The 16567-nt window shown below is 40.0% G+C and overlaps 2 protein-coding genes across 4 annotated transcripts; one reads left to right on the forward strand and one right to left on the reverse strand.

Moving 5' to 3' along the window:
- The first annotated feature begins 28 nt into the window (after positions 1-28).
- SKA3 (spindle and kinetochore associated complex subunit 3) lies at positions 29-11330 on the forward strand. 3 transcript variants are annotated; one of them, XM_083498953.1, is made up of 11 exons: positions 29-148; positions 297-378; positions 2959-3075; positions 3391-3455; positions 4518-4683; positions 6513-6855; positions 7930-8018; positions 9346-9509; positions 9709-9921; positions 10067-10188; positions 11091-11330. In XM_083498953.1, exons 3-11 carry the CDS (start codon positions 2973-2975, stop codon positions 11095-11097), a joined length of 1272 nt encoding a protein of 423 aa, XP_083355079.1. In that variant the 5' UTR covers positions 29-148; positions 297-378; positions 2959-2972; the 3' UTR covers positions 11098-11330. The 3 variants fall into 3 exon arrangements, with proteins under 3 accessions (XP_083355079.1, XP_083355080.1, XP_083355078.1); XM_083498954.1 differs by lacking the exon at positions 297-378 and having other exon boundaries at positions 49-148; XM_083498952.1 differs by having other exon boundaries at positions 143-378.
- On the reverse strand, positions 8466-16550 carry SAP18 (Sin3A associated protein 18). Its single transcript, XM_083498985.1, has 4 exons — positions 16179-16550; positions 14795-14904; positions 13616-13738; positions 8466-13020 (listed from the first exon to the last, which is right to left on the reverse strand). Exons 1-4 carry the CDS (start codon positions 16248-16250, stop codon positions 12864-12866), a joined length of 462 nt encoding a protein of 153 aa, XP_083355111.1. The 5' UTR covers positions 16251-16550; the 3' UTR covers positions 8466-12863.
- Between the last annotated feature and the right edge of the window lie 17 nt (positions 16551-16567).

The raw sequence follows: 16567 nt of genomic DNA on the forward strand, positions 1-16567 counted from the left end.
TAAGGAGACCGACCTCCCTCCCCAGGTTCGCTGAGGAGGCGTGGAAAGGGAGCAAAAGCGGGGATGGCTCGCTTCCCTGCTGACCAACCGTTGAGCTGGCAGATTCAAACGTCGAGGCGGGAGAGGGGGGGGCCGTGAGAGAAAAGCGGTAGGTGTTGGAGACAGAGAGAGATTTAAAGGAGCAATTCCACCCTCCCCCCCGTTTGCTGGTCTTCAAAAAGGTCCCTTTTACTGGGCAGGAGTCTGCGCGCGTCTGTTTCCCGCCCCCCTCACCGTTTTATTGTTCCTGCCCGTAGGGAGAGGGGTTGTAAATACGTGTTAGCGAGCGGTCGTGTGGAAGAAGGCAGAGAAGTTGCAGGTACTCTAGACTCCCCGAGCGTAAGGTAAGGAGGTAAGGCTCCTTTTTGTCTTCTGCACATTTCAGGTTTTTCTTTAAAACGTGGGGAGGGCAAGTTTTGGAAAGCCTTAATAGTGGTTGTTCATCATCATCAGTTCTTTTTAGGGTAGCATCTTAAAAAGCGGAGACATCACCTTGCCAAAAAGCCCCTATAGTTAAAGCTATGGTTTTCCCAGTAGTGATGTATGAAAGTGAGAGCTGGACCATAAAGAAGGCTGATCACCGAAGAATTGATGCTTTTGAATTATGGTGCTGGGGGAGACTCTTGAGAGTCCCATGGGCTGCAAGAAGATCAAACCTATCCATTCTGAAGGAAATCAGCCCTGAGTGCTCACTGGAAGGACAGATCCTGAAGCTGAGGCTCCAATACTTTGGCCACCTCATGAGAAGGGAAGACTCCCTGGAAAAGACCCTGATGTTGGGAAAGATGGCGGGCACAAGGAGAAGGGGATGACAGAGGACGAGATGGTTGGACAGTGTTCTCAAGCTACCAGCATGAGTTTGACCAAGCTGCGGGAGGCAGTGGAAGACAGGAGTGCCTGGTGTCTATGGTCCATGGAGTCACGAAGAGTCGGACATGAGTAAACAACTAAACAACAATTCTCCCAAGGTGGATGCAATGCATCAATACAGTGGTACCTCAGGTTAAGTACTAAATTCGTTCTGGAGGTCCTTTCTTAACCTGAAACTGTTCTTAACCTGAAGCACCAATTTAGCTAATGGGGCCTCCTGCTGCTGCCACGCCGCTGGAACCCGATTTCTGTTCTTATCCTGAAGCACTATTTCTGGGTTAGCGGAGTGTGTAACCTGAAGCGTATGTAACCTGCGGCGTATGTAACCTGAGGTACCACTGTAAAATACACCATTAAGCATTCTAAGGTTTAAGTGTGGTAATATAGATACAGAGTTTAGCAACATTAAAATAACAGCAGCATGTAAAACGGTTCTTTTTATATGACAACTGGAAAGCGTGTTCTTGGATAGTGAGGTTACTAGGGGAGAGTTATCTTCAAAATCCATTAGGGAGCTTCCAAAGCATCTGGCTGGCCCTAGTATGCTGGACTGAAGAGGCCTTGGCTTGATCCACATTTTTAAGGATTTATAAAATGCTTAACATGAAATATAAAAACATAATTGCAAAGCATATCAAAAGTCATTAATGATAGATTGTATTGGCCATGGGCTAAAGTAATAATTAGCTGGAGGAAGGCCTGAGTAAAAAACAGAGGTTTGAGTAGATGTCCAAAGCAGAGGGCAATAGGTGCCTGTCTAATCAAGGAGGGGACAGAATTTAATAATATTTGTACAACCATACTGAAGGCCTTGTCAGTAGCTGCACGCTGAGCACTTCCATCTTTTGAGTGTGGAGATATAGCGGTCAAGGTGATCTACAAAAAAGCCTGGACCTGAGTTGTCTAGGACCTTATAAAAAAATTCAGTCTTACAGTGCAGTGCCTACTCAGAAGAAAATTGGTTTCAGTGGATCTTACTCTCAGGAAACTGAGAAGTACTCAAGGACCACCTCTGCCCATATGAGAGGTCTGGAGGGTAGCAGCATGAGAACGGGTCTTTTCAACTGTGGCTTCCTGCTAGTGAAATGCACTTTCCAGGGAGGCTCACCCAACACCTTTATTAAATACCTTCAGGCGTCAGGCAAAAACGGTTCTCCATAACCTGGCCTTTGGCAATTGTCTTTTAATTGTGTTTGTATGTAAAATACATAACATGTTTTTTATGTTCTTGTTTTGTATTTTTATGTTGTGAACCACCCTCTGAAGGGTGGTATACAAATATAATAACTAATAATAAAATAATATTTGAATCTGTTTAATTAAATAATCACTGCCATTTATTCTTTATAGAAGGGCTAAAAGTACTGAGCAAAGTTAACATGCACAGTCCCTGGCCTAAGGCTCACAAATTAGAATGCAGTTGTATAGCTTAGATTGGCTACAATATTCCATGCTTTATTCTGTAATAACATCATTTGTATATGGCATAGTAAAAGAGGCAACAAAGTACACTAGCAAGCTGTAGCTACAGTTGGTTGCTTTTTGAGGAAGATATTCTTTGAATTATTAGGGTGATGGCTTCTCATAAAATTCTCATAAAAAGTGTTCTTTGGTACTTTATTTCAAAGGGAATGGAATTTCACTTCAACTTGAATACAAAAATTATAGTTATCAGTGATAATAACACAAACACAAAACTGTCGCATTTCTTATGCACTGAAAAGTGTCAGAAATGTCAGACCTTTGTGGGTGTCGTATCAGTGGTAGCTAATGACAACACACACTATCCAGCAGTGTATGTGACACCAATTTATTCTGCTGCAGGTGTTCCTTGGATTAAACTGATTGTGAGGAAAGTCTCTTGCAAAACAACCAAATTTCCCAATGCTGAGCTGTTAAAACTTTATATTTATTTATTTATTTATTTATTTATTTATTTATTTATTGTTACTCTTCTGTGGCTTGTGTTCTGCCTATTTGTTGAAAAGTTGCTCTGTATTCTTTCTGCAAATTATGCCAATAGCAATAAAAACCTGCTGCATTGTCTAGGGTTTTCCTTCACTATGGACATCAGCGGCATGTTCTTCAGCAAACTGCGAACCTTAGCGGTCACTGTGGAAAAAGAGGCCGAGCAGCTGAAGCAGATTTTTCAGAGTGAGGACACAGGTAAGGAAGACCCATGAAACTAAAATAAAAAATACATGTTATTTTATTATTTATTGTGTTTTACATAGTATTCTATGGAATTCAAATTGTAATACAATGAAATATAAAAATAAAATTGTAATTAAAAATCATACAGCATCTAGCACAGTGCATTGCTACAGTGAGGTGGAAAATGGTCCAGCAAGACCATTAGTGGTTTTTTCAAATTGTCCATAGGAAAAATAGTTTGGGAACTGCTGTCCTGCAGAATATCTTAAAGATACTGAATTGTGTTTTCTTTCTAAATCCATTTTCATTTAAAAACATGGCTTGAAGAGTTTGAAGAAGATTCACCAATGAGGTACTTACACGAACTGTTCTCTGAAGTCAGAACACTAAAGGTACTTTTGATCCATTCTCCACAACCCCTGCCCCACCTTTTAAAACTCTTGCTGTAATTTCACTGGTTATGTATTAGGTATGCCAAGTTCTAATTCACTGAAATTCTAAAGAAAGAGCTAGCCATTATTGGTTCTAGTCCTACCCAGTACAACTCAAACCAATGGCTTCAAGTTACAAGAAAGGAGATTTCCAGCTAAACATCAGGAAGAAGTTTCTGACAGTAAGAGCTGTTTGACAGTGGAAGGGACTGATCTCTCCTTCCTTGGAGGTTTTTAAGCAGAGGTTGGATGGCCATCTGTCATGGATGCTTTAGTTGATTCCTACATTGCGGGGAGTTGGACTTGATGACCCTTGGAATCCCTTCCAACTCTACAGTTCTCTGATTCTATGCACTCTGAAATAAAGGACTAAATGTAAGCATGAAGATAAGTCCTGCTTGGTAGTGAATGTTTTACATTTATGCATTTATGAAGTAAGTCACATTAGTAGTGAGGGGTAATGTTTGTTTGTTTTCTTCCTGTCTGTTAGCTATGATCCTAAATATGCAGGAAAATTAAAACACTTCTGTTAAGCTTGCACCAAATTATCCATCAGTGATATACAATGTTGGCTCTAATCCTCCAAAAGCATGTGGAGGAATACCGTATTTTTCGCTCTACAAGACGCACTTTTTCCCTCCTAAAAAGTATGAGGAAATGTTTGTGCGTCTTATGGAGTGAATGCAGGCTGCGCAGCTATCCCAGAAGCCAGAACAGCGAGAGCGGTCACTGCGCAGCGATTCCTCCTGCTGTTCTGGCTTCTGGGATTCAGATTTTTTTTTTCTTGTTTTCCTCCTCCAAAAACTAGGTGCGTCTTATGGTCTGGTGCATCTTATGGAGCAAAAAATACAGTATATCATTTATATTTTGTAGAAGAATTGTTTCCCTTCATTTAAAAAAAGAACCTTTGTTGCTGCTTTTGTTGGCAGTAATAAAAAACTGATGTCATAATCCTGCCATACTGCTTGCTGACCTATACAAACTTCAGTATTGTCTAAAGATAAACTTTTTTTTTAATTGAAGAGTGATGCTGATAATACTCTTTGTAAGAGTTCTTCAGAAAGAGATGCTACATATTATTTCTTGAAAGCCACTAAAGTTTTGATGAAACGAACATCAACAGATCTTGGGAAAATAAAAGACTTCTTCCAGAAATATGGCTACAAACCCATTGTTGGCGAGGATACAGGTAACTCTGAATATATTCCACATTTCACTTATCGCTGTATGTGCATTTTTAAAATTAAAGAACGTATTGGGTGTTTTAACAGAATGCAATAGAAGCTTTCAGCTTGGAAATTGCTAATACTTTTGTTGCATACTCACTCCAGTCATCCTCCTTTTTTATTCTAGTGTAAAATGTGCTTAGAATCCTTTTAATTAAAAGCTCTGACTTATGTAACTGCTATATGCCTCTAAGTACTGAAGCTGTGGAAGCTATATGCTTTAATGTAATTCTTTAATATACTTCCCAGGCTTCTGCCCACGTATCGCTTGCTGTGTTAAGATTTGCGTAATAAACCTTACATCCAGTTGCAGATACTGCCCACATTGAATTGCTTTCAGTGGTGTTTGCATTCAAGTATACATCCATATTCTGGTATAGCTAGTCAGGTTTAGTTTTCTTTCTTTTTTTAAGCTGCATTTGAACGGTAGAATTCCTTGTTTCCTAACTATGCTTACGAGCTCTGGAGTATATTATGTACAGTGGTGCCCCGCAAGACGAATGCCTCGCAAGACGAAAAACCCGCTAGACTAAAGGGTTTTACATTTTTCGATGCGCTTCGCAAGACGAATTTCCCTATGGGCTTGCTTTGCAAGACGAAAACGTCTTGCAAGTCTTGCAATTTTTTTCGCTCCCCCCCCCTTTTCTAAGCCGCTAATAGCCTTTTAGCCGCTAAGCCTTTAATAGCTGCTAAACCGCTAATAGCACTAATCCGCTAAGCCACTAATAGGGTTGCTTCGCAAGACGAAAAAACCGCTAGACGAAGAGACTCGCGGAACGGATTATTTTCGTCTTGCGAGGCACCACTGTACCTCCTCACTGCTATTTCTTCCTATTATCCATGAAATTCCACTCCTCTTCCATTGTTTGCTATATCCTCACAATGGTATATTATTATTATTAGTAACTAGGCTTTCTTATAATTTCTCTTATAATGAGTTTGAACTAGGATTTTAATTGAGTTTGCAAAGCTTGACTACAAGAGAACAGGGTGGATAAAAATAAATGATTTTCTTTTTAAAAAAACTGATTTTTTAAAATTAAATGCTTTTGGAGAAAAAAAATCATTCTAAAGATAGTTTTCTATTTAAGTTATAGTCCAAAGGCTATTCATCAGAAAATAAGGATTTGTTTTAAGTTTTTCATGTGTGCTAAAACTCAGTCTAAGATTTATTTATTTTTCATTGTTTAACCACATCAGTTAACAAACATGGATACATATGCTATAATGTTATTATTTCAGTTAAATAAATTGTTTAAATTGTTATTAAGGAAATGATTATTTTTCTCCTTCCAATAAAGTACAGCAGAAAAGTTGTCCAAATATAAACAGTTAACTTATTAAACCTCACAATGATTTCATAACTATCTGTCTATGTATTTCTAATAGTATAACCAAATCAGTAATTTTTGATGTAACTGTAAAAACTACTCTGAAAATTTATTATTCCAAAAATGAAACCTTCATCTGGTTGTAAATATTAAGAAAATACCCGCAAGAATTAGTCTTTTTGTAAAAAAGAAAAAGGAAAAAGATGATTTAAATCAAATCTTGCTGACTAGTGATTTAAATCGATTTGATTTAAAACAAATCCACCCTACAAGAGAATCTGCTAAATATTAAACCATAACCATGTATTAACAACGGAAATTCAGCTATTTCACTATACTGTGCTAATACTCCTGTTCTCCTTCAACTGAGAGATCAGAAATGTGGAAATGGCTATGAGCAATTCAGTCTTTTTAAAAAGTTGGTTATTTTTGAAACTAAGCAGTTTATCTTTTTAATAAAGCAAAACAGGATGAAGCTGAAATTAACCCTGAGTCTACATCTGCTGAAGAAGAGCCCAAAATCCTTGATTTTCCTGAACAATCATCTGCACATCATGCTCTTCTGCAAATTCCACAGCTTTCAGATTTTGGCCTTTCAAAATATGCTCTCCCAAGTACTTCAGGCATCTTGCATAATCAGCCCACATATGCACAGAAGGAGGAACCGAGAGTGGATTATTCTGAGTGTTTATCACCCAAGGCAGAACAGTTTCGTATCTATGGGTATAAAATGGGTTTGAATGATGATACCACAAGTTTAGTGGTAGATCAAACTATCTTCCTACTCAATCCCAAAAACAGTAGGTAAGTGACATCCTTTGAGAGTTCCAAAAATACATGGGTTCTCATTTCTGTCTAATGACACGTTCCATCCTTGAGGTGATCGGCCAGCAGATTTGCAGATTTTGTGTGCACACAAATATTTAGTGGGAGGAGGGTGAGACTTGCTGCTAACCTCTAATGGTACCATCATTTTAGAGCAGTAGTCTTCAACCTTTTCTGACTCAGAACTGCACCCCCTCCCCGTTTTAACCCAAGTATGCACTTGGAGACTCATTTCTTTAAAACCATGTTTATACGGTGCTGGTACTGCTGTTGCAATCTCTTGAATCAGGCTGCGCCCAAGTAGTGGGTTCTGACCCCCCAGCTGGAAGACCAATTAACCATTTACTCTTTTTTTGAGATTTTTTAATTCTGCCTTTTGTACAAAACACTTTCAGCTAATGGTTTCCAGTTGTTGTTTTTTTTAAAAAGAAAATGCACAAAATAACTCCATCCCCTCCCGGACGCCATCAGTAGTAACCTAGCACTGGGGAGAAGAAAAGCAAGCCCCCATCTCCCCATCCAACCTGAACATACATACATCTCTGTGATGGGACTGAGAGTTGAGCTATCAGAAAAGATGGCCGCAAGTGCGGGTGACGGATCTGTGTTGAAGTCATGAAAGAGGGAGAGTAGAGAAGGGCATCTGCTTGAGCCTCCTTAATAAACTGCAGTCTCCCAAATATTTGAGTGCATGTACTTTATAAAGTTCCCATCCAAGAAGCTTACGGTCTATAATTCAACACAGGAGGAATGGGATGGAAATGGAGACCGGGGTAAACAGGGAAAATGTGTCTATTTTATTTTACTTGTACTTAAGTTTGTTCTCCTCTGCCCATTCACAATTACTGAAAAGAGAAGGGAGTTGATGAGGGAAAGGCACAGACATGTCAATATGAACTTCCTTTTCACCAACTGACTGTAGAGAAGTTCTCCAGCCATAGTTTTTGCCACAGCACTCAGTGCATAGGGCTTTGGGATCATAAACACAGTATCCCTTCTTTTCTAGAATTAGGCACTCTCTTATATGTGACTATATTTTTGTCTTATCCTTAGGCAAGCTAATAATAAACCGAGTGAATCTGCAGTGGAATTGGAATCAAACAAGAACCTAGCTACACCTAAGCAAAAGAACAAATTTTGTGGTAAGCCCTGTGTATTCAAATTAGGCTAGTGATTTCTTTTCCGTAAGGAACCATTCAAATACCCTAGGCTTGTAACTAAAGAGATTCCAGAGTATAGGGTCTGAAGGCATGTGAGGCTGCTACCTAGCTGGAACTTGGCAGATCTCCTGGGAACATGTGTGCCATGGGGGTCTGTGAGCTATAAGAAATGTAATGAAAGTAAAGAGTTATCCAAGGGGAGCCTGTGGAGGCCTGGTTCCAGGGATATTCCAGGCTCTCTTAATCAGTTTTCTTTAAAAAGAAGTAATAGTCTTTCTTGTGTGAGCCTTTGCATATTTACTCAGAAGTCAGTCTCATTTTAATAGAGCTTATTCCCTAGAAATTGTGTTTAGAATTGCAGCCTAATAAGTAAATCTGTTCTTCCAGTGTTTTGACCAATCGGTACAAAGAAAATAACTGGGAAACGCATTTATTTAGAAACTGAATAAAAATATTTTTAATTGATATTTTATACAGTTGAATAACTTACATCATCTTGGGCTATCCAAATATAGGTTGAAGCTGTTCTGCACCCCCTGCCCTTAAAAACCTTTATATACTGCCTTTCTGTCTAGAAAAAGGTTCAAGGCAGCTCACAAGTTTCATAAAAACAGTCTAAGAAAAACAAAGAACAGGCAGAATGAAAGCTGAAATAAAATCTAGTAAGCAGCTCCAATTTAAAGCCAGGAGCAAAACAAAACAATTGCCTATTCAACACGCCTAAAGGCTGCTGGAATGAAAAATGTCTTTGACTTCATTCGGGAAGGCCTAGAGCCTGGAGCCTAGAGGCAACCAGCTACACGATATACCACCATCAGTTGAACATCAGATGGTGGGACAAGCAGGAGGGTGGCCCTAGTTGATATTGAAGGTGGCAGCCCTTTGGATAATTTGTTCTCAAGGTGGGCACCATGTTGGCTGCCCCGGCCTAAGGTCATATCCAGTACACTGAATTTGGCCTGGAAATGGACCAGAAAACACTGAAGTGGGTATGAACTGAGAGAGTGATGACAATTTATCCTGATAAGGAGTTTCAGAATTTGGGAAAACTTGTTTCTGGCAATCTGATTTCATTATCAGAATGTAACTGTTCAGAGGCATATATCAAATTCTGCTATGCAGAAAGGCCAAAAGCTTGCATTCACCAGTGATGGAAGTTTCTATTGCATTCAGATATAAATCACTGGGTCCAGTGAGAACTCTTCATTCATGGAAGTGTGGTCCTCAGTTCTGCATTTTCATCCTTTTACGCCTGAATTTGTAGACTCACTATCTGTGTGAAATTGCCAATCATATACTGTGTTTTCAGATGACGATTATATGGCTTCACCCGCTGCACCTGCGTTCTGCACGCCTGGCTTGAAGATTCCCAGCAGAAAGGATGCCATATCCCCAGAGAGTAATAAATTGGATGCCTCTAATGTGACAGAAATGTCTCTTCCAGATACAGAGTCTCTGATAACAAAACCTAAAGTAAGCACTGAGTTTTTATTTTGTAAATGAAATGGGTCTCTTAATGGGACTTCTGTACCATGCTGTACTCATAGGAAAGGCTTTTAACAATGAAGATCTTCAAAGGGTGTCTTAACTGCATGATTTTTAAAATAAAAAAAAAATGTCCTTGTATTTCATTATCTGAACATTGCAATTCTTTGGGTCTTTTCCCTTACAGCAAACATGTGTCCCAAATAATATAGTTGTTGGATATGGCACTGTTCTACCTGTCCCTCATTCAGACAAGTATCTGGAGTGTCTTGAACCACCTTCAGCAGCACTGGATAGGCTTGAAGAACTGCCTCCTCCAGAAATATCAGATTACAGTAGCCTGTTCAGTTCTCCTCCTCCTCCTCCTGAAATAACCGTGATTCCAAGGCAGATTTCTCAGGTGAACAAGTTAAACCTTCCTGCTGCTAATGCCGATTTTGACATTTTTGCCAGCAAATTGTTTTCCTTATGCGTGGAAAGTATAAAACTTGGAAAGGTCCACGCTTCTCTAACATAATCTACTTAATTATTATTTTTTGTTACAGATCTTGTCAAAATACAATCCAAAGGTAGAGGCATACAGATCACTGGAAAAGGGCACTCGTGTAGGAATTGCTACGCAGTTTGAAAAACAGCCTGTTTTTGATACTGGGAACAAAGAAAACAGGTGAGATTTGAGCATGAGGTATTCCACACACACCCCTGGCTTTTCCAGACACTCGGTGGAAGTAGCATTGTACTATGTGCAGGTATATGAGGCACTCACTGCCCCGTGCGAAGGCCTGGAATTAGTAGGTAGATTTGTGGCATGGTTTCCAAAGAACAGGACCCCTACTCATCCTTGCCTCTTGCTGTATATGTGGGTTTGCACCCAGCCACAATTCCAACCCACCACATGGCATCAATGAAAGCTAGCTGGGAACTCTCCTGCAGCCAGTCATAGTTCTTGGAAACACTGTGTGGATCTGGAGCTACTGCCAATATCTTGTTGAAGTTTTAAGATTCAGTATATATTAAGAATAGGTCTGGATCAGGCCAGTGGCCTGTCTACCCCAGCATCGTGTCCCACAGTGGTCAACCAGATGCCTATGGGGAAGCCCAAAAGCAGGATTTGAGCATAACAGCATTCTTCTGACTTGAGATTCCTTGCTGCTGGCATTCAGAGGCAAACTGCGGCTGACACTGGAAGTAGAACATAGCCACTGAGAGCCTTATCAGTGTCTAATAGAAAGGAGGACAGACTGAAAGGTGGGATTGGGCTAATTGAAAATCCCATTACTCAAATCAGCTCTCGTTGCCTGGGCATGACCCACGTTTATTGAAGGAAAAGGTGAACAGGAGTTCAAAGACTGGTAAAGAAGGAATGCAATGTGTTTCCACTTTCAGACTTAGCAGTTCAATAGAAGAGTGAATTTTTAGACATTAAAAAAACAAAAACCAAGATGGCTGTCCTTTAGTCAAGACCCCTATGAAATGAATACAAATGGGCATGTTTCAATGGAAGTCACTTGAACATGGTGCCAATATTATAATTTAACTGCTTTGTTTGTTTTTCGATTATATTTGCAGAAAGTAATATGGATGAAGGCTATGACTTGGCTTTTTAGAGGCTGCTATAATGAAGATTGTCCAGCAAACTCCATGGGAAAATATCAGAATATTTATTTCTAACCGTTTGGCAACCAGTTTAACTAAAACTATAGTCTCTTCTTTCATTTCCCCAGAGACCCCCAAATACATCATGAAAACCTGTATCTCCATGCTAATGGAAGTTAGGACTGCATTTATTAAATATTTGTTTAAATTCTGCTTGTGAGCTGATACGTAAGGATTGTAGAAGCGAGGGGAAAACAGTTAAGAGTGGCCTACTCTGCTGCCCGGCTCTTAAACTAATTTGATCTTTGAATCCACCCTCCCCCTGCCCGCAAATTTTCTGCATATTTTTAGGACTGCGGGAGTTGCCATTGTGGTTTTTTTAATTTGATTTTTTTTTTATTTAAAAAAGTTAGATGGAACATTCAGGATTGTAAGTGTTCATACTTAACCATGGTCTGTTACCAATGTTTCAATATAGTATTAAGAAGGCATCCACATATGTGCTGTAGAGGGGATCCTGGAGCAGATTTGAGAGGCTGCAGAAGTCCCAGTGTACAATACCCCATATTTTTGTTATGGGCAAAACCCCCACTAACGTTCCAACTAAAGCAATCCTGTTCTATCATGATTGAGAATGTTTTCAATTTTATAGCAAGCAATTCATGAGAGAATCGCATCTTCAGTCTATAGCATGTGATGTAATGTCTAGACAAAAGGGCAGGTGGGCAAGCAAGCAACCGGAAAACTTCCAGCTTTTGTTTTTGATAGCAACTGCTATCATTGTCATGAAACACATTTTACAAAGCTATGTCACTGCTTTTATTTTTACAAGTTTTAAAAAATAAAATTATTTAACAAGGACTTAATTATATCAAGACAGTCATACAGCTGTGGAAACCTTGCCTGTGGAAGATTTTTTAGAACTTCCCATTTTTAAGGATGTAACTTCCAGTTGAAGCAACAATTGCATTTTAAATTGGGAATACGTTAAGTGGTTCAAATCCTTTCGTAGTCAAATACAGTCAAAACCAGAAGCAAAAATAGTAGCCCTCCTGGTCGCACTTACACATCAGTGAATAAAAAAAGGTGTAATATTACAGGTGTTAGTTAAGCTGCCATGATTTCCTTCTATTATGACCAATTTCAGGATGCTTTTCAACAAACCTTGACACTTCTGTCCATCTGATAGTCTAAGTCCTACTACAGCTGTATTAGGGAGAATATTTTTGCACAATGAATATGCAATTATTGAGCACAGATGTCGTGCTCACCGCATTGGCAATCCCATCATCTACACCCAATACTTTGTACCTGGGAAAATGCAGCTCTCCCAGATTGCGTTGTAGACTCTGATTTCTGACAAAATAGGTACTTTATGGATGTTCAAAAAGTAACCCGATTTCTTAAAAGGCAATCTTACAGTGCACTTATGAAATACCTCTCATTTAATCTTTCCACACTACAGGCTGGGCTTACAATATATACAGTTTCAAATACCTCAAGACTGCTTGTGGTGTTTTAGCCAAACATTACACACTTTAAGAAGCACTGCAGTGTCTGGTTTTCAGCTATTCAGAAAAAGAAAACCTAGCAGAGAGCACCCTTCTAAAAAAAACAACAGTAACATAATTTCAGTATTTCTACAGCTTAACAGGTTTTCTAGTATTTTCACTTTGCATTAAAAAAAACAAGCCGTTTGTAATCTGTATGACCATGTAGTGTTGGTCATTAGAAGAAAGCAAAATATTAATAAGGTCTCATTCGACCTGATGGAGGCGGTGCTCGATTTGGGGGAGTAATTGCTATGTCCAGGTAATCCCCTATCTGGAACTTCTGAGACTGCAGAGTCATGGAATCATCTGTGCCCTTTCTGCCTGACATTGTACTGCCAATCTCTTTCACCCTGTAAAAAGAAAATAAGACCAAAATATGAACATGAGCCGTATCTTTGTTCCACCTAGTCAAGTACTGTCTCCTGTGATCAGCAGCAGTGGGTTTGGTAGCTTTAAATTAGACACACTTAGAAAAGTGCAGATATAAGTAAAGGTGACTGCCAACTTACATGGGGATAAAACCAAAACCACCTATAGTCAACACACTGCGTGCAACCGGGGGGGGGGTTTTGAATTTCCAAAGGTTTTATTTTCCTGGATGTCCACCCTGTTTTTACACACCCCTTTTTAAAAATTCTACGCACATAAAGTTGAATGTGCACAAGTTAAATGTGCTTATGTTGTGAGTTACCCGTACTTATATGCCCTTTTGCAACAGCCTAGGAAGGCATTCCTCAGACTGCGGAAATTATAATTACATAATAAACTTCCCGTTTACAGCCTAGGTGTTCAGATTACAGCATATATGGGCACTTACTAATACATGTTTTAAGATTTTAGAAGCTAATGCACAATTTCCAGTGTATTATAATTCCTATGAAGAATTTCATTAGAACTTTTCAGATTTTGCTACAATTTCCATCTACTGACTCCACTGACAATTACCTGTAACCAGGCCTTTTAAGATCTGTGAAGACTATGGCAAAGTTAAAATGTGTGCCCTTTTTCCTTGCTTCTGGGTAGACTTCTTTCACTAAACTTGTCAGTTCTTTTAGAGTTGCATCCATCCTGGAAGAAAAGCAGCATTATAAGTCATATAGTATCCCTAGTTTTTAACATTGTGATATTAAGTCAAAACTCTTAAGAGGTCAGTGAACTGCATCAAGAACTACATCTCATTTTAGAGATTTCACAAAGTATTAGTCTGAGTTTATTTTATATAGGACAAAGAACTATTAGACTATGGCTATGACATAACCTAAAATCCAGAATGAGTGTCTTGTTGTTCAACTGCTCTTTGTCGATTTGCAGAACACTCATGCAAAAACCAACAGCATTAGGAGCAAGAAACATAACTGTAATTTTGCATCTTGGTCACATTCCAATTTGGAACAGGGCATTTGCTGGATGAGAAGTGCCGTATGAGACACTCCTCCTGACCCAGCAAGCACTCTGGGCTAAAAAATAGGCTGCACTGCATTCACAAAGGTGCTGTAGATACAAGTCTCCTCATTCAACAGATGGCCCATAAGAAATGGGAGGACAACCAAGAGACCTTACGTCATTGTTCCACAGGAAAAAAGCAGTACTGGGAAGTTTTTCTCCCAACTGGCTGGTACAATGGTACCTCGGGATGCAAACATGATCTGTTCCGGAGCCCCATTCGCACCCTGAACGGAACGTAAGACGAAACAGCGCGTCTGCACATGCCGCATTTTGCTACTTCCGCGCATGGCACCACTTTGAGCAGAGCGCATGCGTGAGCGGCGAAACGCAGAAGTAACGCACTCCGTTACTTTTGGGTTGCCATGGAGCGCAACTCCAACGCGCTCAACCCGAGGTATGACTGTATTTGTCAGTCACGAGGACTGCAGAAAACAAAGAGTAAGTGCTGGATGCATTCCACAAGTGCCCTACTCCAGACTGTCTAAAAGAAGAGGTGGGAGAGATTCTGGGCCTTCTGAGGCAAAAATATCAAAGCTTCACCAGTTGATGTTTGGCCTTTCATCTAGCAATGAAAAAAGTAGCCTCTGTCCAGTGGAGGGGTGTGTGGCAACCCACCTTCAGTTACCACACCAAAATTGCTACAAGTGGAGATGTGCAGCTCAGACTGCTGCCACTCACCAGGTATAGATCTGCAGTTCACTGGAAGGTACGTTTCCACGGGCAAACTCATCCATTCGGTGATGGCGCCCATTATTGGTGGTGAAGACCCTCAGAAGGAGGGGGCAGGTCTGTAAGGCAAAAAAAAGACCACCATTCACTTGCTGCAAAGCAAGCAATGAATGACAACAAACCCAACTAACTTAGATCACATACAAGAATTGTTGTTTTCAACCTACATTTTTATACAACACTTTTAAATTCTTTCTTATGACCAAGTCCTTAATGTAAAGACTATCCTCTTAATCAATACTTACAGCTAAAATTATCAAAGGGGGGAAATATTTCAAGAGCTAAGATTAAATTTGAGATTGTTAAGTACTCTTAAAAAATAATTTCTAAAACTTAATTGCATTTTTTCTTTTAATTTTGATAACAAAAAGCCAACACCTTATATACATTGAAATGGAGCAGGGATCTGTTTAATCTATGATAAACCATTTTGAGGCATTTTTTTTTACAATGAAGAAGTGTATAAATGTTATGAAATAAATAATAACAAAAGTTGGCCCTTTCTGTAACATTTGTTATTATTTATTTCATAAACTTTATATACCATTTGACTAAGAAACCTCAAGGCACTTTAGTGGAACCTTTTTAAAATCTAGAGGTACTTGGAATTTTCTTCATATGTAACGGACTTGTGCTTGGGCTACAAAACACTGTAGGATGTAATTACAAAGTTTAGCAAAAACTGTGGCTAAATAAAGGTTAAGACTTTACTTAATTAACTGCTCAAAAGTGTGGGAAATTGATGTTCCAATCAATTCACCTGCATAATATGCGAGTCGTTATTTTATGTCAATTGTCTTATAGTGTAATAGGCAGTGCTGCTGTTTTATGTCTTGATATTTCTTATTTACATTGTCTTCTGCATGCATATATCTTCTGTAGTATCATTCCTTATGTACTTTTATTACTGTTTTGTATCTACATATTTAAAAAATAATCTATTGCATCTTAGCTCTTTCCCATTAGACGTAATATCCCATGCATATAAAAGCAAGCCAAAGTGGAAAAACTGAAGTTTGCTATTGGAAGTCTGGGGCGGGGGGGAGAGACCACTTGTGTGGACACACCCCTCCCCACTTTTTCCAACACCACTTAGACAACTTATCTAAACGAGCGTTTCTTCAGCCATAAAATAAGGACACACACACACACGTAAACGGTATGGTTGAGAGAAAGGCATCTCTTAGTTCACCAATGCTAAACACTGAACGTCTGAGTAGGCCATCACGAAGAGTCTCCCAACAGGTGAACCAGCCCTCCCTGTGAAGCATACACGCTGCTGCAAACGCGGGCGTGTAACGTGTGAAAGCGCCCTCCCGCCTCTTCTCCACACCTTCTCACGATCGATAGGCTTCTCGGGCTCCTTCTTAATCTCCTCCTGAGTAACGCGAGACTCCACCGCCATCTTGCTGTCTGGTCGGACCGACCTCCGTGGAAGCGACCCAGCGAATCGAAAGGGGAGAAGCGGCAGCCTCTGCGCCAAGGCTCCGGTTCCAACCCACAAGCCGCACCTTCCTCCCCGCCGCAAGTTCTCCCCCACCCCAAGAGCCCGGACGTCCTCTCTACCCGCCTCTTCAGGCTCTGCTGAACCAAGATGGCGGCGCCCACGGGCGTCAAGCTTGCTTTTGGAACCGCGGCGGCGGCGGCGCAAGTTCTCGCGAGGTCTAAGAAGCAAAACGTTGGGCTTCAGAGGCGAAGCTCCTTCGAAGTGGCCAATAAGGA

This window comes from Podarcis liolepis, assembly GCF_965112155.1.
Source record: "Podarcis liolepis genome assembly, chromosome: 4".
Lineage (NCBI taxonomy): Eukaryota > Metazoa > Chordata > Lepidosauria > Squamata > Lacertidae > Podarcis > Podarcis liolepis.